The sequence below is a fragment of the Onychostoma macrolepis genome, chromosome 22 (genome assembly GCF_012432095.1).
Source record: "Onychostoma macrolepis isolate SWU-2019 chromosome 22, ASM1243209v1, whole genome shotgun sequence".
In the NCBI taxonomy this organism is placed as follows: Eukaryota; Metazoa; Chordata; class Actinopteri; order Cypriniformes; family Cyprinidae; genus Onychostoma; species Onychostoma macrolepis.
In genome coordinates, this window is record NC_081176.1 from 2,272,866 (window position 1) to 2,293,074 (window position 20,209).

Sequence of the window (20,209 nt, forward strand, 5' to 3'; positions counted from 1 at the left end):
CAATATTCTTTGTTGTATTTTCCTGTCAAAATAACTTAACTTAAAAATAAGAACTGCCGGGTTTTTGCGGTAGTGGGCGGAGCTAATGTGCAAACGATAATCTCATTGGCTGGCGCTCACCTATTATCATCCCTGTTTTGATTTCAGCAAATCAGTTCGAGCGAACACAGACAACGTGATTAATATTCATGAACCCAGCGGCTCATTAATCCTTAGTGCGTTTTATATTGTTCTTAGTAGAATTTGTATAATAATAATTATTATTATCTTATCAGTATTATTGTTAGTTTTTTTCCATTTGTTTTTTACAGAAACTCTGAATGACCAAAAAAGCACCACCACCAGCCCTAAGTTCAGTTAAAACGACTAATATACATGGTTACCAAATTTTAATTCTAATTACTAAAGTTCTATCATTATCATATTATAATGCTTGACTGACTGATGTTAAGTGTACTGATATATATATATATATATATATATATATATATATACACACACAGATGCATCTCAAGAAAAAGTTCATTTATTTTTGTAACTTATTTAAAAAAGTGAAACTTTCAGATATTCTAGATTCATTACATGTAAAGTAAAACATTTCTAAAGTTTTTTTTTTTTTTTCTTTTAATTTTGATGATTAGAGCTTACAGCTCATGAAAGTCAAAAATCCACCATCTCAAAATACTATAATATTTACATTTGAGTTTGAATAAATGACCATCCCTACAGTATAAATTCTGGGCATCTCTTGTTCTTTGAAACCACAATAATGGAGAAGACTGCTGACTTGGCAATGATCCAGAAGACGAACATTGACGCCCTCCACAAAGAGGGTAAGTCACAGAAGGTCATTACTGAAAGGTGTGGCTGTTTACAGAGTGCTGTATCAAAGCATATTAAATGCAAAGTTGACTGGAAGGAAGAATTTGGGTAGGAAAAGGTGCACAAGCAACAGGGATGACCGCAAGCTTGAGAATACAGTCAAGCAAAGCAGATTCAAACACTTGGGAGAGCTTCACAAGGAGAGAACTGAAGCTGGAGTCAGTGCATCAAGAGTCACCACGCTCAGGCGTCTTCAGGAAAAGGGCTGCAAGCCACTTCTGAACCAGAGACAACGTCAGAAGCATCTTAACTGGACTGTGGAGAAAAAGAACTGGACTGTTGCTCAGTGGTCCTCTTTTCAGATGAAAGTAAATTTTACATTTCATTTGGAAATCAAGGTCCCAGAGTCTGAAGGAAGAGTGGAGAGGCACAGAATCCATGTTGCTTGAAGTCCAGTGTGAAGTTTCCACAGTCAGTGATGGTTTGGGCTGCCATGTCATCTGCTGGTGTTGGTCCACTGTGTTTATTCTAATATTTAGAGATACTAGATTTTTGAATTTCATGAGCTGTAAGCTCTAATCATCAAAATTAAAACCAAAAAACTTTTGAAATGTTTTACTTTACATGTAATGAATCTAGAATATCTGAAAGTTTCAGCTTTTGAAATAAGTTACAGAAAAAAATGAACTTTTTCACAATATTCAAATTTTTTGAGACGCACCTGTATATATGTAGTATGTCAGTCTGGCGAGTAAACTAAAAAATGCTCTAGCCAATGGTGATTCGATCGCCAAGGTGTCCGTAGAGGGTTGTACACACACACACACACACTCTCTCTCTCTCTCTGGGCTGATGTGACTGACTCTCTCTCTCTCTCTCTCTCTGTGTCTCTGGTCAGTGGACTGGGTTCCTGTGCTGAGGGAGCTGGTGTCTGTGGGGCTGAGGATCTTCGCGCTCTGTGTCTCGTGTTCGCTGTCGCTGCTCACCATCGCCGCCGGATGGATCTTCTATCGGCCTCTGCTGGGTGGGATGATTGCGCTGCTCGCGCTCCTTCCGCTTCTCCTCGCACACGCTAGAGCCCCGTCCAAGAAGAACCAATGACTCGTTTGACGTCTCACGCAAAACCTCCTGCAGCTGTGAGCGTCTCTGCATTACACCGAGAAGAGCTATTCACCTCCAGAGCTTCCTCTGGGCTTCTCAGTTCAGTCCGCAGTAAACACAACTCCACAATCATCTCTGGTGTACACATTCACAACCCAGATGCTCTTATATAGTTATTACAAACATGTCTTTAAACATCAGCCGCTTCAAAATTCAAGTTTTCAGTACGGATGTAATTTATATCATCGAAGTCAAGTTATGTTTACCACAGAGCTTATTTTACACTTAAAGTCTTGTTTTCCAGTCTAAACATTTCTAAATCAAGACATATTCACAGTGACTTACGATATTAAGTCCTGTTTTCTGGGAAAAATAAGTGAAATCCTCTGAAAAATAGACTTAAGTTTAATAGATTAGGTTTTAGATTAGAAGAAGAATAAATGTCAATTTAGTTTTCCAGTTGAATTAAGATGTTGTCAGATATTGGCTTTCAAATAATAATATTGATTCAAATAATTAGGAAGTGCCTAAATAACAATCGTTCAGCCTTACAGTATAAACACCATAACATAAATTGTTATAATTCATCCATTACATTTCATATTTCATTCCCGCAAGAACCTTAGTGGTCGATCTGTGGAGTTTTGTAATGCTGGCCAATAAACGATGAGTGAAACTTCTCCAGTAAATGTGTCTTGATGTATGAATGTTTAGATATTTCTACTAGAGAATAAGATGAGAATAAGTGCACTCATAAACAGAAAAGCCTCATTATAAAATCCCCGGGGAAAATCTCTTCCGCCTCTATCTTTACACAGGAGCTTTATTTGCAGGATCTGTGTGTGAGTTGTTTTCTCGTGAAGGTGTGTGAAATAAAGGGCGAATCCTCACTGCGGCGTCATGTTTTAACCATCGAAGCAGGAGAAACACAGAGCAGCACACGCGTCTTATAAAGGCTTTAATACACAAACATACCAAATTCTGCTGATTGTGAAAGACAAAAGAATGCATTTCAAGTCTGGTCCGCGGTCCTGATCTGCTGTTTCTCCAAGTCATCGTTGCATATTTGTGTGTTCTGTGGCGAATCCAGTGGCGTACGAACAAAAACGTTAAATACTGACATAAACTCTCAACACTAGATGAACTGATTCAGTTAAAAGGGATAAAATGGAGGTGAGCGCAGTCCGTCTACAGCAGCAGGCACTTGCTGTTCTTCTTGCCCTTGCGGGCCTGCAGCGCCGCCCTGGTGGCCATCTCGAACACCTCCCGCACGCCGTCCTTGGTTTTGGCGGAGCACTCCATGTATCCGAAGGCACAGATGCGGTTGGCCATGTCACGGCCCTCCTCCGGCTTCACAGGCTCCTGAGGGACAGATGGAGAGACGTCACGAAACGCACCGCTGCTGCTTCACTTACAGTCATAATACTGAGAAAGATTAGAGCAACATATACAAATGCACTGAAATCAGAGCACTAATGTGTTAAAATGTCAATACATGCAAATTAGAGGTCAATCGATACTTGATTTCCTTGAAAAAAACCTGCACTTCCATAATGTACTTAAAGTGCTCGATTTCTGTATTTAAAATACTAAAAATGATTCTTTAGTACTTCTTGAGATAAACTTAAGTAGCACTCAACTGTGCTATTCTTGGAACACCATGAATATGAACTAAAATGTGCTTTTAACACACTCTCTCTGTATTTAATCAGCACTTGTAGCACACTTGAGTACTAGTGTATGAAAGATGGGTTCCACTGGTGAATAAATACAGAGATAGTGTGTTAAATGCATATTTTAGTTCATATTCATGGAGCAGCTGAGTGCTACTTCAGGTTATCACAAGGAGTACTAAACAATCATTTTTAGTATTTTAAATACAAAAATAGAGCACTTTAAGTACATTATGGAAGGGCACTTTTTCCTCTGGGTTTGGTGAAAATATAATCAAAGGCAATAAAAAAGATTGTGCCGATAGTAGTAAAATCTATATAGTCAACAAAATACCAATAATAACAAGGGGAGGGGGTTTTTAGCAATATTTTAAATGTTTTTATATTTTCCATGATTTTTAGTTGTCTGTGTGTTTTTTTGTGATACACGTCTATATAGTTTTTCTTAGCTTTGATTTCAGTTTTAAAATAAAAAGGTTTTGGCTTTTCGTACAAGCCTGACTCTTATTTTGAAAGTCTTCGCAGTTTTCCTGACCGCAGGTGGTTTATGAGAAAATATTAACAGCATTCATTTTTCTATGAATTATTAGATCTGAAGATGAAAATTGGGCTTTCAAATTAAAAGCTATACACACATTTCGGCCGATTCGAATAATTAGGAAGTGCCAAATATGGGCCGATATATGAATCGCTTTATATATCTGCCTTATTATTAATCATGAACGCTTACTTTATGTCAAGTCACTAAAATGTGTGTTTTTTTGTTTTTTTTTTACAAACAAACCTGAAATACACAGAGACTCTTATTTTGAAAAGTCTATGCTTTACTACTTCAGCTGCTCATTCAAACTTGCATCTAACAACATATTATAATATAAACACTATTACGTAAAATAAATGGTCATAATTCCTTGTGTTATGCCATACTACGCCATTTAAATACAACAAATAACGGTTTGTTTTACTACTCGTAGAAAAAAGATCTGAAGATGGAGAACAGGCTTTCAAAATAAGAGTCCTGCTTCCCACATGTTCAGCCAATGGCAATAATGAGAAAACACTAAATATTGGCACGAAAAATGAATCGGCACGTATCGGTTGACCTCTGATCAGGACAAACGCTTGCGCTAGCGCTAACGCGAGCTACGCACCTGCTTCATCTTGAAGAGCTCGCGGCGAGTGTGTTCGTCGTTGCGCAGATCCTTCTTGTTGCCCACCAGGATTATGGGAACGTTGGGGCAGAAATGCTTGACCTCCGGAGTCCATTTCTCAGGGATGTTCTCTGCGGGGTCAGAGAGGTCAGAGGTCAGCGGGCGCAGGGCTAGCGCGAGTGCAGTTAGCGCGAGACTCACCCAGGCTGTCGGGGCTGTCGATGGAGAAGCACATGAGGATGACGTCGGTGTCGGGGTACGAGAGCGGCCGCAGACGATCGTAGTCCTCCTGACCCGCCGTGTCCCACAGCGCTAGTTCCACCTGGAACACCACACGCTAGCGTTAGCACAGCATTAGCATCGCTCGCGCCGCTCGGGCCGCACGCTCCTCACCTGCTTGCTGTCCACCTCGATGTCGGCCACGTAGTTCTCGAAGACGGTGGGCACGTAGACCTCGGGGAACTGGTCTTTGCTGAAGACGATGAGCAGGCAGGTCTTCCCGCACGCGCCGTCGCCCACGATCACCAGCTTCTTACGGATCGCCGCCATCTCTGCGCAACAAGAGTCTCGCGGAGTTATTCGTTATTATATTTCATCACAAAATCACAATCAGGAAATCAAATGACATTTATATTGATGCATATTAGGGCTGCAAACTGATTAATCAAGAATAATCGCATTCAAAATAAAAGTTTGTTTACATACTGTGTAATTTGTATATTTATTATGTATATATAAATACACACACATGCATGTATACATTAAGGAAAAATATGGTAGATTTATATATAAAATATTTAATGTAAATCATATAAGAGTATAAATATATATACATACAAATATTTCTTAAATTATATACATGTGTGTGTATTTATATATACATAACACAGTACACACATATAGTATGTAAACAAACTTTTATTTTGAATGTGATTAATCGTGATTATATATCACCCACATATATAATATATACACATACAGTATGGCGGAAGACGGTAACTCAGAGAAGAATTGTTCGTTTCAGTTGCGTTGCTGTCTGCGGAGGCTCAGAGAGCTCTCGGAGTTCATCAGAAACATCTTAATTTGTGTTCTGAAGATGAACGAAGGTCTTATGGATTTTAATTAATGACAGAATTTTCATTTTGGGGTGAACTATCCCTTTAATTTGAATAAAATAAATAACAGGGTTTGTTTTACTATTATTAGACAATATGGAGAGAATGGGCTTTCAAAATAAAAGTAATGTTTTAAATGTAAATATACATGTTATATTTTTATATATAGAATAAAGCATAGTTTAGAATATTAATGTTTTTTCATCTTGACATTTTTATGACAATAAAGCACATTTCCCAATCAAATATCAAAAACTATGAATTAAAAACTATAGTGCTTCATTTTCGTTGTTTAAATATTATCATTATAATGCAAAGTTTACTTTTTTAGAGATTCGGCATGAAATGATGCTCTTGTATTTTCATGAGATTCACCCAAAAAACATTTAAACCTGAAACATTAAACTGTCATAGAAAACGTTAAAAATGTATTAAAATAACTGATAAAAAGTGACAGGAATTCAATTAGAGCTTCATATATAAACAGCATACTCTACAACTACTAAAGAAGATAAACAAAAAAATGAAGTGTTCACAGGTATTACAATTTAAAAAATAAAACAGTAAATTGCAGTAATTTTTAGCGAAATACAGTAAAAGTGACTTACAGAAACGACAGTGGAGGTACAAGAACATACGACAAATACAGGCAACAATTATTCACAAAAGCCTCAAAACGGGCTTCATTTGGTATTATCATCATCATCTAAACTTTATTTTTAGAGGTTTGGGATGAAATGACCTGCTGCTCGTGTGTTTTCATGACCCCAGAAACATTAAAGACACTGTCACTGAAGAATTGAAATAATAAAAGTGTCGCGTGAAAACTAACGCACTTTCCTCTGTTTATGTGCGGATTCAAGCTCTTCTCACTCGTTTTAGTTATAAAAGCGGATGTTTACGGTGACATTAATGAATATTACGACACCCAGAGCTTTATTTCTTTTGTACATAAACACGCTCTTGCTTTTAAAAGTTTGAATATATGTTTATGTCGCAAACCGTCGATGCGAAGCTAACAGGCTACACAAGCGGAAGTGAGCCGCTCTCCTCAGTAAAGACGCTCGAATCCTCGAACACGAACCTCTGTCGGTCCAGAGAAGTTCAGTAACGGTCGCTGATCTCTTAGCAAAAGCGTAATGAAGAGAAAACCGCATTAAATTCGAGCTCACCTTCAGTTCAACTCGACTCGAGTTTTCCGGGTCGCTTCTGTGCGCGCGCCGGAAGCCAGACACAACCAGCCGAGAAGCTACTGAACAACAACCCGTCAAAATAAGAGTCCTCCGCAGACGCGTCAAAATAAGAGTCAGTTCATTCATTAGGTGCTCAAACACAGACACGGTCACAGTTTATAATATCTGATATATTATGTTATATTTTATTATATTACCAGTCAAATGTTTTTGAACAGTACGATTTTTAATGTGTTTTAATGAAGTCTCTTCTGCTCACGAAGCCTGCATTTATTTGATCCAAAGTAGAGCAAAAACAGTAAAATAATTAAAATTTTAAAATAACTGTTTTCTATTTTAATACATTTAAAAATTTAATTTATCAAAGCTGAATTTTCAGCATCATTACTGCAGTCTTCAGAGTCACATGATCTTCAGAAATCATTCTAATATTCTGCTCAACAAACATTTATTATTATTATTATTATGTTGAAAACCGCAGAGTAGATTTTTTTCAGGTTTCTTTGATGAATAGAAAGTTCAGAAGAACAGTATTTATCTGAAATAGAAATCTTTTGTAAGATTATAAATATCTTTTATATCACTTTTGATCAATTTAAAGCATCCTTGCTAAATAAAAATATTAATTTCAATAATTTTTCCCCCTCAAAAAAGCAAAACAAACAAACAAAATGACACTGACTCCAAGCCTTTGAATGCTGTAGTGTATAATGCCACAAAAGCTTTTTATTTCAGATGCTGATCTTTGGATCTTTCTATTCATCAAAGAATCCAAAAAATGTACTCAACTATTTTAAATATTGATAATAATAATAATAATAATACTAATAATAAATGTTTCTCGAGCAGCAAATCAGCATATTATTATGATTTCTGAAGATCATGTGACGCTGAAGACTGCAGTAATGATGCTGAAAATACAGCTGCGTCACAGAAATAAATTACAGTTTAACACATATTCACACAGAAAACAGATACTTTAAATAGTAAAAATATTTCACAATATTAGCGCTTTTGCTGTACTTTGGATCAAATAAATGCAGGCTTGCTGAGCAGAAGAGACTTCTGTAAAAAAACATTACAAATCGAACTGTTCAAAAACGTTTGACTGGTAGTGTACATTACATCATTTTATATGATAATATCTTGTATTATAAGATGTTATATGTTCACAGTATTTACAAGAGTTTGCGTTAAGCTCAGTCTTTGGCAGGTTTGGGGTCCTCGGCTTGCCGCTCCTGGTCCGGCGAGGAGCTCGCGCACACCATCCTGGCCTTGACCTTCTTATTAGACGAGATGATGAGGAACGGGCTGAGCGCGGCGTAGCAGGAGGAGAAGAACACCCTCATGTCGGCCACCACCGGAGACACCCGCGGCTCCGTCAGCATGTAGATCCAGATCACGTTATCGATGCCGAAGAACACGGCGTACAGCACCACCAGCATCACCACCGTCTTCGCCGCGCGCGTCTCCATCGAGGCCCCCTGCGAGCGCCGGAGGCCCCGCACCGCCCGGCCGTGCCGGTGGAGCAGCACCAGGATGTAGCCGCTGGAGCCCAGCATCACGCCCACGAAGGCGAAGTCGCGCACCGACACGGCCACCCCGTTGATCACGTAGGACAGGTTATCACGGAAGTCCACGTGGCAGAAGCCCAGGTTGAGCGTGAAGGGCGGGACGGTGCCGTTTCGAGGGGCGACGGAGAAGAGCGGAGCGGCTATGCAGACAGCCATGTTGAGGAACCACAGCGCGGCGAAAGTGGGAACGACGAGCCGCGGGAGCCGGAGCTTCAAGCCGGAGAGCCCCGGAGCCACGGTGGCTGCCTGGAAGACGCTCAGCATGCAGGTGACGCACACGGACAGCGCTCGGGCCACGCGGTACACGTATATGACCACCTTACAGCCAGCGTCGTCCAGCAGGTTCCTCATGCCGAAGAGGGTCATGGTCTGCGGCACGCCGCGGGTCAGCAGCAGCAGCAGGTCGGCGAAGGCCAGGTGGCTCAGGATGGAGTCCACCGGCTGCAGATGAGCCTCGGTCAGAGACATGTGGGCATAGGCCAGCAGCACCAGAGCGTTGGCCAGGATCCCCAGACCCGTCTGCAGGAGGAACGAGACGCCCTTGATGGTCACGCACAGATCCATGTGTGAAGAACGCCCGCTTTGAAGGCTTCCTGAAGTCCAGGGGTGGATATAAACCGCCGAACGCACCCGTGGGAGCCGCCGGAAACCCACTAGAAGACACAAAGGAGCAGTGAGTGTCCACCTGAGGTGCATCCTAATTACTGGAAGCGCTTGTGTGTCTGTCAGCGGCGAGACACATGCTGTACGTTCCTCATTTCATCCGTGTTTATGTTTGTGATGCGCAGTCGATGTATTTCCATTTGAACTCAACTAACGCACTTTGTGACACATTAAAAATGTATCGTTTTGTTCTGGAGAGCAGCTGTTGTGTGATTTTCTACTAACGGTGTCCCTCATGAGATGATTAGAAAACATTAGGAGCATTAGCTAATTAAATCTTTGCAAACACGCTGTGTAATGAGGAGGTCTGGGAGGCTTTGGGGCAGGTCTGGGCTGGTCTGTTTTCTGTTGTGGCGTTAATGAGTTTTTCATGTGCTGTGATATCAGCGAGCCACGATTCCCTCGGGCCGGACGAACACGCCAGCAGATCAGAACCCAGTTCATATGTGAACTACACAGTTTCCATTCGATGCATGCTTGCGACAGCTCAAACCCATCTCTGATCTGAGATTCATTAATGAAGATTCAGCTTGCTTTTATTCATTTAACAGATGCTTTAAACCAGAATGACTTTGGAAACATGTGATGCGCTGCAATAAAAAGCCCCAAAACTGCTCAGAGGAATAAACGAGAGACAATAGAGAGAAACGCTTTTAGTCGAGTCGATGAAACAGACAAGAAATAACCTGCCATTATAATTATTCGTGCATTTAGTTTTTAACAAAAAAGGCTTACATTAAAAGTTGTTTGAGGAAGGATAACTCAGGATTATTATACATGTGTTTTTAATGCATTGAGTCTATGGTCTTTGAGTTTTCTGAAGATTCATTTTGTCTTTGTGGAGATGGAACAGTAAAGATTGACGGAAACAAAGCTGGAAGCTGGGACTCGAGCTCGGGTCACCCGAAGCACACGTGCACCACACAAAGCTGTTCAGGCCCTGACGAAACCTTGTCCTGTTTTACATTTGATGAACGTGCTCTGAGAGGGTCTCTGTATCTCAGCTCAAACACTCGCCGTCCTTCGGGCACAAACCGAGTCTCGCTGGAGAGGGTTGCGTTACGCCGTGACAGAATCACTCAGCTGCACATCATTCAGATAATTGAGCTCAGGCCTGAAGTCAGTGGACCGTCCCGTACATGAACATCCCCACGGCCCGAGCCAGACTATAAAACAGAGGATCCTTCAGGAGCAGCTGCAGTGGAGATGAACTCGGACGCTTTGACGCGAGGCCTGCTCTTTCTGTCTCTGACCGCGGCCGGAGTTCCAGGCAACGCCGCCGTCATCTGTGCCTTCGTCTCGGTGGCGTTTCACGAGGGCCGCCTCTCGCCCGCCGACGCCATCGTGCTGCACCTGGCCTCCGCAAACCTGATGGTGGTGGGCATCCGCTGCCTGCTGGAGGTCCTGGCCACCTTCCAGATCTACAACGTGTTCGACGACACCGGCTGCAAGACGGTCATCTTCGTCTACCGCACGTCCAGGTCTCTAATGTTATATTACATTATATGTGACCCTGGACCACAAAACCAGTCATAAGGGTCAATTTTTTACAATTGAGATTTATGCATCATCTGAAAGCTGAATAAATAATCTCTCCATTGATGTATGGTTTGTTGGACAATATTTGTCTGAGATACAACTATTTGAAAATCTGGAATCTGAGGGAGCAAAAACATCTAAATATTGAGAAAATCTCCTTTAAAGTTGTCCAAATGAAGTTCTTAGCAATGCATATTACTAATCAAAAATGAAGTTTTGATATATTTACGGTAGGAAACTTACTAAATATCTTCATGGAACATGATCTTAATATCCTAATGATTTTTAGCATAAAAGAGAAATGTATAATTTTGAGCCATACAATGTATTGTTGGTTATTGCTGCAGATATAGCTGCTGCTTATGACTGCTTCTGTGCTGCAGGGTCACACATGATATTACCAGTCAAAAGTTTTTGAACAGTAAGATTTTTAATGTTTTTTTTAAATGTTTTTTAATGAAGTCTCTTCTGCTCTCCAAGCCTGCATTTATTTGATACAAAGTACAGCAAAAAAAAGTTTTAAATATTTTTTACTATTTTAAATTCATATGTAATTTATCCTTTGATTTCAAAGCTGAATTTTTAGCATCATTACTCCAGTCTCACGATCCTTCAGAAATCATTCTAATATTCTGATTTGCTGCTCAAAAAACATTTATTATTATTATTATGTTGAAAACAGTGGAGTAGAATGTTTTCAGGTTTCTTTGATGAATAGAAAGTTCAGAAGAACAGTATTTATCTGAAATAGAAATCTTTTGTAACATTATAAATGTCTTCATCATCACTTTTGATCAATTTAAAGCATCCTTGCTAAATAAAAGTATTCATTTCTATAATAAAATAAATTAATTAGAAAATAATTATACTGACTCCAAGCTTTTGAATGGTGTAGTGTATAATGTTACAAAAGCTTTTTATTTCAGATAAATGCTGATCTTCTGAACTTTCTATTCATCAAAGAATCCTGAAAGAATTCTACTCTGCTGTTTTCAACATAATAATAATAATAATAGTAATCATATCAATCAGAATATTAGACTGATTTCTGAAGATCACGTGACACTGAAGACTGCAGTAATGATGCTGAAAATACAGCTGCGTCACAGAAATAAATTACAGTTTAAAATAAATTCAAATAGAAAGCATGTATTTTAAATAGTAAAAATATTATTTTTTTTACTGTTTTTGCTGTACTTTAGATCAAATAAATGCTTGAGAGCAGAAGAGAATCTGTTTGAAAAACATTAAAAATCTTACTGATCAAAAACGTTTGACTGGTAGTGTACAGTATATTATATGATAATATCTGATATTACAAGATGTTATAATATAATTTCTTTACAATATTTGTGACAATAAAAGCCGCACTGCCTCCGCAGGTCTCTGTCGATCTGGCTGACGTTCGTGCTGAGTGTGTATCAGTGTCTGAGCGTGGCTCCGCCGGGCTCGCGTTGGGCCTCCGCCCGCGCTCTGCTCGCCCAGAACCTGCCCGCTGTGTTTCTGTCTCTGTGGCTGATCAACACCTCCATGAGCGCCGCTCCGCTGCTGTTCGCCGTCGGGGCCCGGAACGACTCCAGACTCCTGCAGAACGGCATCAACGTGGAGTTCTGCTTCCTGAGCTTCCCGTCCAAGCTGTCGCGGGACGCTAACGGCGCGGCGCAGGTGGGGCGAGACGTGGTGCCCATGGCCCTGATGGCAGCGGCTAGCCTGGTGCTGCTGGCGTTCCTGCTCCGCCACAGCCGGCGGGCGAGGGGTCTGCGGGGCGACGGGGCCAGACGGGGCCCCTCCGCGGAGCACCGCGCCGCCCTCACCGTCGTCACGCTCGTCTCGCTCTACCTGCTGTTTTACGGGGTGGACAACGGGCTCTGGGTTTACACGCTGACCGTGCCGCAGACGCTGGGCTCCTCGCTCATCTCAGACCTGAGGATCTTCTTCTCGTCTCTGTACGCCGCCGTCAGTCCCGTCGTCATCATCGTCTCCAACAAGAAAGTTAATAAACAGCTGAATTGTGGGAAAGAGCCAAAGACAATCTCGGACACGGCTCAACCCAAAGATTGACGGACGGTCGTGTCTAAACGAGAAAATACGCCGCTATTTGGGAGAAATGTAAGGACTCGTTTTGTGTCAGCTGTCTTTAATTCTTTCACTGAAAACACAGAGTTTTCCAGGGTTCTTGTCTTATTACGCTCTCCTGAATGAGTCTGGAAACTCTCGATCAAAAACAGAGACGAGGAAGACGCAGAAACTAGCGATCTCATATGTATGCATATGGAAAATAATGCAATCATCAATAATAAACAGCATATGAATAAAAACTGCGTAATGTTGCAGAGTGAAATGTCGATCCAGGACTGTGAAGCTTTGGGTTACTGCTGGAAGCCATCTACTGCATCCTTGCTTCGATAATATTACTGAATATGATCCAGATGTAGTATTTGATAAAAATGCAGATGTAGTAATTATTATTATTATTATTTTTTTAAAGAAACCTACCTATGTTCAAGTGTTGATAAAAAGAATGCTTGAAGCTAGAATAAAATAGATTTTTGTTGTTGTTTAAAAGTAGAAAAACTTGCAAACACATTATTAATGAAAAGATCTTCAGGTATGTCATTCTGTTTTAATATTTGCCAGATTGATTTATGGGTAAACATTCACTCTTCTGCAGGTTTAGTTTATACCCAGTAAATAGATGCAATTGGATCGGTAACGTAGAGTAATAAGTCGCCAGCGTATAACGCTAATTTATGCTTGATCCTCTTGCGGATTATACCTTGAAATACAGGAAGTTTTCTAAGCATTACTGAAAGGGACTCGATAGATACCATTATAAACCATTAGCTTTTTCCAGTAAAACCATTACAAAACTCCTTTTTGTAGTGTGTTTTGGGCATTTTTCCAATAGAATCCATCACATACCAGTAGACACCATTATAGTCAAGTCGTCTTTATTTATATAGCGCTTTTAACAATACAGATTGTGTCAATAGTTCACCCAAAAATGAAAACCTGATGTCCATCTGCCCACCCCCAGGGCACCCAAGACGCAGGCGACCCCGTGACCCCAGCAGAACACAAACGAAGATCCCCAAACCGCTGCAGTCCGCCAGCCACACAATCCCCGAGAGAGAAAAAACATGCACACCAAACCCCGGAAGTGATAGTTTCCATTAAAACCATTAAGTTTTGTATTCGTGATGCAGACTTTACATTCACACGGAGAGACGCAGGTCTGAACGTGCTCTCGTCCACAGACTGACTGCCGCTGTGTTTTCCCAGATGTTCTTCTCCATGTGCTGCGTTCTTCATTCCACTGAAATCTGATCCGTTCCAACAGACTCCGGTGTACTGAAGAACACAAGTCTCGGACGGATCCGTATGAGTCCAGACGCACTGAGAGGAGCTCCAGTGAAAAACAGCAGTGCTTTATATTTCTCACATCTGTGTGTAGTTTGGTTTGTATGTGGCTAATTATTTCATGTTTGTGTGTAGTTACTATGCAAAAATACTCAAAAATCTTTTGAGGATGATCTAATTTCACGATAAATGAGTTATTTGAACCAATGCTTCTGCAAATGCAAGGCTTCTTTGAAGATATGAACGCAACATGCAAAGCTTTGACCACTGGACAGCCTGTGTTACGAATAATGACTGTTTTGAGTTTTGTGTGTAGAGTTTTGAAGAACGACATCAAGGTTTTGAAATTGGTGACAAAATGATTGTAAATAAAACCTGTAAAAATGACAAAAACACAACAAAATTAGTTTTACATGAAATTAAAATAAAACAGAAAATATAAAAAGTGGACACTTTCATTAGTGTTAGAGGAGTCAAAATTACCTGCCAATATAAAACACACACAAACGTCCCTTTATGAAGCTGGAGTTTATCAGCTGATTACCATCAGACACTGAAGAGAAGCTCTGAGCTGAATCCAGACGGCTGAAGTGTGTCTGAACACCTTTACCTGCATCAGGTGCTCAGAACAAGCCCCGCCCCCTCACAGCCACGGCTCCGCCCATGAGACGCTCCTCACAAACGTCTTCAATTCTTTCATGTGTCTGTTTTTCACTCTTAAAACAGTTAAAAGCAGGTGGAAATGTGTATAATGTGCTAATATCCTGATCCATACTCCATTCCAGTCCGTGGCGCTAATGCACCAAAAACTTAGGTTGCCCACCGCCAATAAACACCAGAGAAGAAGAAGCAGAAGCAGAAGCAGAAGAAGAGTGGAGCATGAGTGAGTTGGTAGATCTGTGTTTATCTGTCATATTGTGATAATGTTTATGCTGCTAGTGAAGCGTTCTGCAGCAGCGAAGCTCAACACAGCTGTATCGGAGAAAGCTTCATTACTCGAAGCTTTTCAACACGCTTTTGATCGTAACATCAGGAACCGCTGCTCTTCTGATTCACTTCATAAAGAGTGGTGTGCGTGTTATTTACATGCGTGTTTAGCGCCGTTATCGTGTTATATTTAATATTAGAGAAGATGTATACTGAGGTGAATGTTGATGTTCACGCACTGCTCATAACTTCAGAGCACAGCTGTGAGTGCTGTAGCGTCATTCGCCAGATGCCCCGCCCCCTCCTCCTCCTCCGCCCCTCATTGGAGAAAAACCACATTCAGAAAGAAGCGCGCGACGCTGTCATCCAATCGGTGACAGAAGCAGACGCAGAGAGGATGACGTTCTTTTAGCCTCATTGTTACAGTGTTTTTATAATGTATTAATTATCACGGGCTGTAATAAAACACAAGTATTCATATCCTAATACTGAGTGAATACATCTGGCTCTAATAGTCTTTTGACTTCATGAATACACATAAATGACAGCTTAATGATTTTAATTTTTTTAATAATATTATATAATATTTTCTTTTTAAATATAATATATATTATAATTTAATATAATACGTTATATTTTTTTCTATAATATTTATGTGGCATTTCGTTTTTTTTATGTAATTTATTTGATAGTTATGTATACATTATTTTATTTTAAATGGAAGAAAAACCTGTTTTTGACCTCAGAATAAAGCACTTTGCCTCTGAACGTGGCTGCGGGGACGAGCAGTTTTGTGGTGTATTGTTTCATTTTAATATATATATATATATATATATATATATATATATATATAAAAAAATGTAACCAAGTGTTTTTCAAGTGTAATATTTCTATAAAGAAAAATGGACATTTCCATAGAATGAGCCCTGTATATTTCAGGCTGTAAATATGTGGCTATGTTACGGATCCTCTTTGAAGCTCTTGTGCTTTTCTCCTCTTCTGTTCTGCTCACAGATGATCGGAGACGAGTTTTGATCACACTTTTGTTGCAGTTTGATAATTTTTTTATTTATTTTTTTTAAAATTACACATTAATAAGAAATTAATTCCACCTAATTGTGAAAAGACATATCGAGGGAATACACTCCAAACAGAAGACTGATTATGGAGAAAGCGTCTCAACCAATTGATTTTTAAAGTGTTATTGAGAGAATCAAAGTCAGTAAAATTTAAGCCGCCCTTACTGTAAGAATTTAAAATAACAGATTTTCTAATATAATGAGATAAACGATGATTGAGGCAACTTCCAGTCAGCCTCCTTTTAGACAGAAAAACATCCTTTTGGGGATTTTTTTATCAAAATGTGCTTTTTACCTTGTCATCACTTATTTTACAATCAAGATGTTTTTAACATTTTAAAACACATTCTCATGTTAGCAGACAGATTACACTTTCACATGTGACCAACAATTCCTCAATAAATATCATAATCCAATATTATCAAAATATTCATCTGACGGTGGCGACAAAAACCTGAATTTGTAGTCATTTTAACTATCAAATACTTTGAATCAATCAATTACTTTATTAAAACAAACACAACAAACTGCGAGTTATTGTTAATATGTGTGGGAAGGTCACATGTTCAGTATTCATACATTATTAGAAAAATTAAACACTAGTTTATGTTTAATATAATTAAAAATGACTTGGAACCACACAAATATGAGGAGTTCACGTTGAATGTCGACTCCGTCATCGGCCCGTCTGCACCGTCACACAGAAAATCTTAGTGTTGACAAATTTAGCATTTCTTTCACAAAACAAATAGAGTTCATGAAGCAACCATGTTGTTTTCTCTGTTGATGCTAGATGCTAATGGAACTGCTTCAGAGGAATAAAATGATCTAAATATTTCAGATAATGTCCTCAGAAACTGGAGGATGGTGTTCATATCATGGTTATGACTCAGGAAATATTAACATTAGGATTTAAAATATTAATATTCTAAACGTATAAATCTGACCAGAGTCTGTCTGACAGTGATGTACTCTGCAGAGGAGGACTGTGGCGAGGGGTCCTTCAGAGCCACAGCTGCCCCTGATATTCCCTGATTTTATTACATCTTAATCAGTGTCTGACGGTGCTGACTAAACGTGGGGACACGGCTTTGAAAGACAATAAGTGTCATAGATTTCACATAATAATGATCAAATTAAATTGAAGGGATAATTGTGTTAAATGCATTCTGTTATTAATCCTTCACAACATTTACAGTTGAAAATATGTCCAGCTTTAAAGCTGATATTTTACTGATATAGTCCACCTGACAGAGAGAATGAACACACGATGAATTCAGACGCTGATGAACAGCTGTTAACAAGCAGATTCACTGAAGAACAGAGAAACAACACAAACACTACTACAGCTGTGAACATGTTCAGTTAGCAGGTGTCTGGTGACATTAGAGCGATTAAAACCTTCTTCTTCCAGTCCAGCAGCAGCGAGTCGGTGAAGACGATGGCATCTGGTGAGCAGGATTGTGTGACACGAGATGAGCCAGAAACAAAAAAGCTGAAACTCGAGGAAGGTAATGAAGAACAGAATATCATTAATGTTGAAGTTGTCATTTAGGAAATGTAATGAATCTCTCTGTATTCCAGCTCAGACGAGCAGCAGTCCTCACACTGGAGTCAGTGTTGATGTGAAAGCTCAGATGGGAGCAGCTGTAAATGCTCCTGTACTCGCTGGAAACACCTTCACAGCTCCAGTGACCATCAGCTACAGCACTGCAGGACACGGTACTGTCACTTTAACTGTGCTCACTGAGACACACTGCTTACTAGCAGCCAGTGTAATAATGCTGAGTGATCGTGAACCCTGCTCCTGTTGAAGTTCATGTAAGAATTAGATTTCTCTTCCTCATCAGTTCAGTAATGATGTCCTAAATCTTCAATCTTTATTGAGCCATTTACACATTTTATACTTTGCATAGAAAGTTGTCTCCCCAGAGAGCGTACAAAGATAAAACCATAAAAGGAATAATTTCTTACTCATTAACGCAGTTGGAAATAACAAATATGGAATAACCTTGAACAAAGAAAAAAAAAAAACAATAACGCAGCAGGTAGGAATAAAAGGACAATAAACACACATCACTTGAAAAATAACTTCTTATAAAAATACACAGGAGGCTATGTGAGATTTCTTCACTCGCACATGTTCTCTATGGTGACTGAACATAAGGGAAGTGAATGGTGACTCATAATACACTCAGGGAGGCCTGTGAGAGACCTCTCAATCTCACAGTTCATTTATGGTCATATTGTTCTTACGCAGACATACTGTACAGAATTTTCTTTCATGTATCTGTATATTTTGTCACACATTTTTTACTTCTGTCCTTTTTCTCTCTCTTCACAGAAATCTCAGAGACGGCAGAGAAACACACCGAAAAACAAGGTGCAGTCTTATCAGCTTTGGAGAAAATGTTTCCCCGTTCAGAGAGACAGGAGCTGCACTTTCATGACTGAAATAGCTGCTTCAGAGGCGTTTCAAAGAAGGCCGTCGAGTGAAATGACTTGCCTTAAAGGGACTTTGGTTATACAGTTTTGAGGTTTTCGATTTAGTTAATTCACTAAACTTGTCATGTCTCTCATGGATTTAAGCATTCAGATCAAGTCATCCAGGAATATTTAACTGTTTTGAATGTGTAATTTGTAAAGTCAGTACAGAGGACAGGGCTTCAGGAACAGCTGGCAGTGAATGCACTGTTTCTGTGTGTATAAGGTATACTGGTGTGGTCATTGCTGGTCACCCACGGCTGAAGTTTCTGGTAGGGGTGGGCGGATCGATCTTAATATCGATAGTATCGATACCAACGTTGGTATTGGTATCAGATCGATACTAGCCTGATTAGATCGATACTTTAGGTTAATTTCCTCTCCTCTACACTTAACATATTGCTTAATACATTCAACAAAGAATAGACATATCTGTGTGTTTATATACCGCTCTTTTCACGTCTCGTATGCAAACCTTACTGCTCCTCCCCTGCTTTAGTGTTTTGTTATGCCATCACGTGACTCAGGGGCTCCATGCGCAAGCGGATATTATGCTACAGCGAGAAATGGAACGGTAGAAATTCGCTACTGTGGCAACAGCACCAAATTTATTCACCTTTTTCAACGTGAAAGTAAGCTTTTTTCATAGACTGTATGTACAAGACTTCCACTTCCTTAGGCACGGTAGGGAAATCATGAGAAAAATAAACCAAAAATAGTTTGCAATACCAAGCTTTTGTACAGTTAAAAATCGCTGGAAGCGGATGAGACTGGAAGCCAGACCCATTAAATTTACCGAATTTGGCCTTTTTATACAGTCTTCAACCATTAAGCCACGTTGTTGTTTTTTTCTTTATAAAAGTTTTCTATCAGAGGAAAACACTTAACATGCATGCACTTTGCGTTCATATGCTGGGCTGCTTGCCTGCATATAGTTTGCATCATCAGTATACTGAGTTGGCCTTTCAATATTACTTTCTTAATGCATTAGTCCATGTTAAGTTTTTTTTTTTCTTTATAACTCTTTTTTTATGGGAGGAAAATGCTTAACAGGAAACTTTACGCATTGCTTTCATATTCTGGGCTCCTCTGCTTGCAAACTCCTTTCAGAAAGGCAAATATCCACATAGCTTTAAGGTGAATATAATATTTTAGTCATATCAACATAAGTTATTGTTAATTTTCAAAGTGTAATTGGTCATTTAAATGCATGTTATTAAAAAGGAAAAAGTATCGGTATCGGTATCAGTATCGGCGATACTTGCCCTGTATTTACTTGGTATCAGATCGATACCAAAATTTGCAGTATCGCACACCCCTAGTTTCTGGCTGTTGAGGAGGTCAGTCTAGTTAGATCTGGTGATACAGTACATCACCTCTCACATTTCATCTCTGTTCTAATATTAATAATGCTCCCAACCCTGATCTGTGCAACATTATGAACAATGCCACTGCATGGAGGTGTTTTTATTCATTGCCATTGATAATCTTACACTAACCGTGATTTATGCCGTTCACCAAGCTGGCG

General features: G+C 39.7%; 5 protein-coding genes across 5 annotated transcripts in view; 3 read left to right on the plus strand and 2 right to left on the minus strand.

Annotated features, from left to right (window-relative positions):
• The window catches only part of LOC131530111 (transmembrane protein 43), an 8,096-nt gene extending 5,493 nt beyond the window's left edge, over positions 1-2,603 (plus strand). The window contains exon 12 of the mRNA XM_058760232.1: positions 1,721-2,603. Within this exon, the coding sequence (XP_058616215.1) occupies positions 1,721-1,923 (203 nt within the window). The 3' untranslated portion in view covers positions 1,924-2,603. The remainder of the gene's footprint in view (positions 1-1,720) is intronic.
• A 265-nt stretch (positions 2,604-2,868) lies between these two features.
• LOC131530114 (rho-related GTP-binding protein RhoA-D-like) lies at positions 2,869-7,175 on the minus strand. The gene is made up of 5 exons (XM_058760235.1): positions 7,035-7,175; positions 5,141-5,298; positions 4,949-5,069; positions 4,748-4,878; positions 2,869-3,285 (listed from the first exon to the last, which is right to left on the minus strand). The coding sequence occupies exons 2-5, from the start codon at positions 5,294-5,296 to the stop codon at positions 3,112-3,114; spliced, it is 582 nt and encodes a 193-aa protein (XP_058616218.1). The 5' UTR covers positions 5,297-5,298; positions 7,035-7,175; the 3' UTR covers positions 2,869-3,111.
• A 997-nt stretch (positions 7,176-8,172) lies between these two features.
• Positions 8,173-9,344, minus strand: LOC131530112 (olfactory receptor class A-like protein 1). Its single transcript, XM_058760233.1, has one exon. The coding sequence runs from the start codon at positions 9,323-9,325 to the stop codon at positions 8,255-8,257; it is 1,071 nt and encodes a 356-aa protein (XP_058616216.1). The 5' UTR covers positions 9,326-9,344; the 3' UTR covers positions 8,173-8,254.
• A 1,154-nt stretch (positions 9,345-10,498) lies between these two features.
• Positions 10,499-13,207, plus strand: LOC131530113 (olfactory receptor class A-like protein 1). The gene is made up of 2 exons (XM_058760234.1): positions 10,499-10,773; positions 12,214-13,207. The coding sequence occupies exons 1-2, from the start codon at positions 10,499-10,501 to the stop codon at positions 12,890-12,892; spliced, it is 954 nt and encodes a 317-aa protein (XP_058616217.1). The 3' UTR covers positions 12,893-13,207.
• Positions 13,208-15,031: 1,824 nt separating this feature from the next.
• The window catches only part of LOC131530119 (NACHT, LRR and PYD domains-containing protein 3-like), a 33,027-nt gene continuing 27,849 nt past the window's right edge, over positions 15,032-20,209 (plus strand). Inside the window, exons 1-4 of the mRNA XM_058760239.1 lie at positions 15,032-15,074; positions 17,612-17,708; positions 17,782-17,919; positions 18,542-18,580. Coding sequence (XP_058616222.1) covers positions 17,639-17,708; positions 17,782-17,919; positions 18,542-18,580 — 247 coding nt within the window. The 5' untranslated portion in view covers positions 15,032-15,074; positions 17,612-17,638. The remainder of the gene's footprint in view (positions 15,075-17,611; positions 17,709-17,781; positions 17,920-18,541; positions 18,581-20,209) is intronic.

What these genes read in the sequence shown, in the direction of transcription:
- LOC131530114 (XM_058760235.1), bottom strand. Translation starts at nt 5,296, where the DNA reads ATGGCGGCGATCCGTAAGAAGCTGGTGATCGTGGGCGACGGCGCGTGC. An exon ending in CGACAGCCCCGACAGCCTGG is followed by an intron (nt 4,879 to 4,948) that starts GTGAGTCTCGCG and finishes CTGACCCCGCAG; the next exon opens with AGAACATCCCTGAGAAATGG. An exon ending in AGCTCTTCAAGATGAAGCAG is followed by an intron (nt 3,286 to 4,747) that starts GTGCGTAGCTCG and finishes TCTGTCCCTCAG; the next exon opens with GAGCCTGTGAAGCCGGAGGA.
- LOC131530112 (XM_058760233.1), bottom strand. Translation starts at nt 9,325, where the DNA reads ATGCACCTCAGGTGGACACTCACTGCTCCTTTGTGTCTTCTAGTGGGT.
- LOC131530113 (XM_058760234.1), top strand. Translation starts at nt 10,499, where the DNA reads ATGAACTCGGACGCTTTGACGCGAGGCCTGCTCTTTCTGTCTCTGACC. An exon ending in TTCGTCTACCGCACGTCCAG is followed by an intron (nt 10,774 to 12,213) that starts GTCTCTAATGTT and finishes CTGCCTCCGCAG; the next exon opens with GTCTCTGTCGATCTGGCTGA.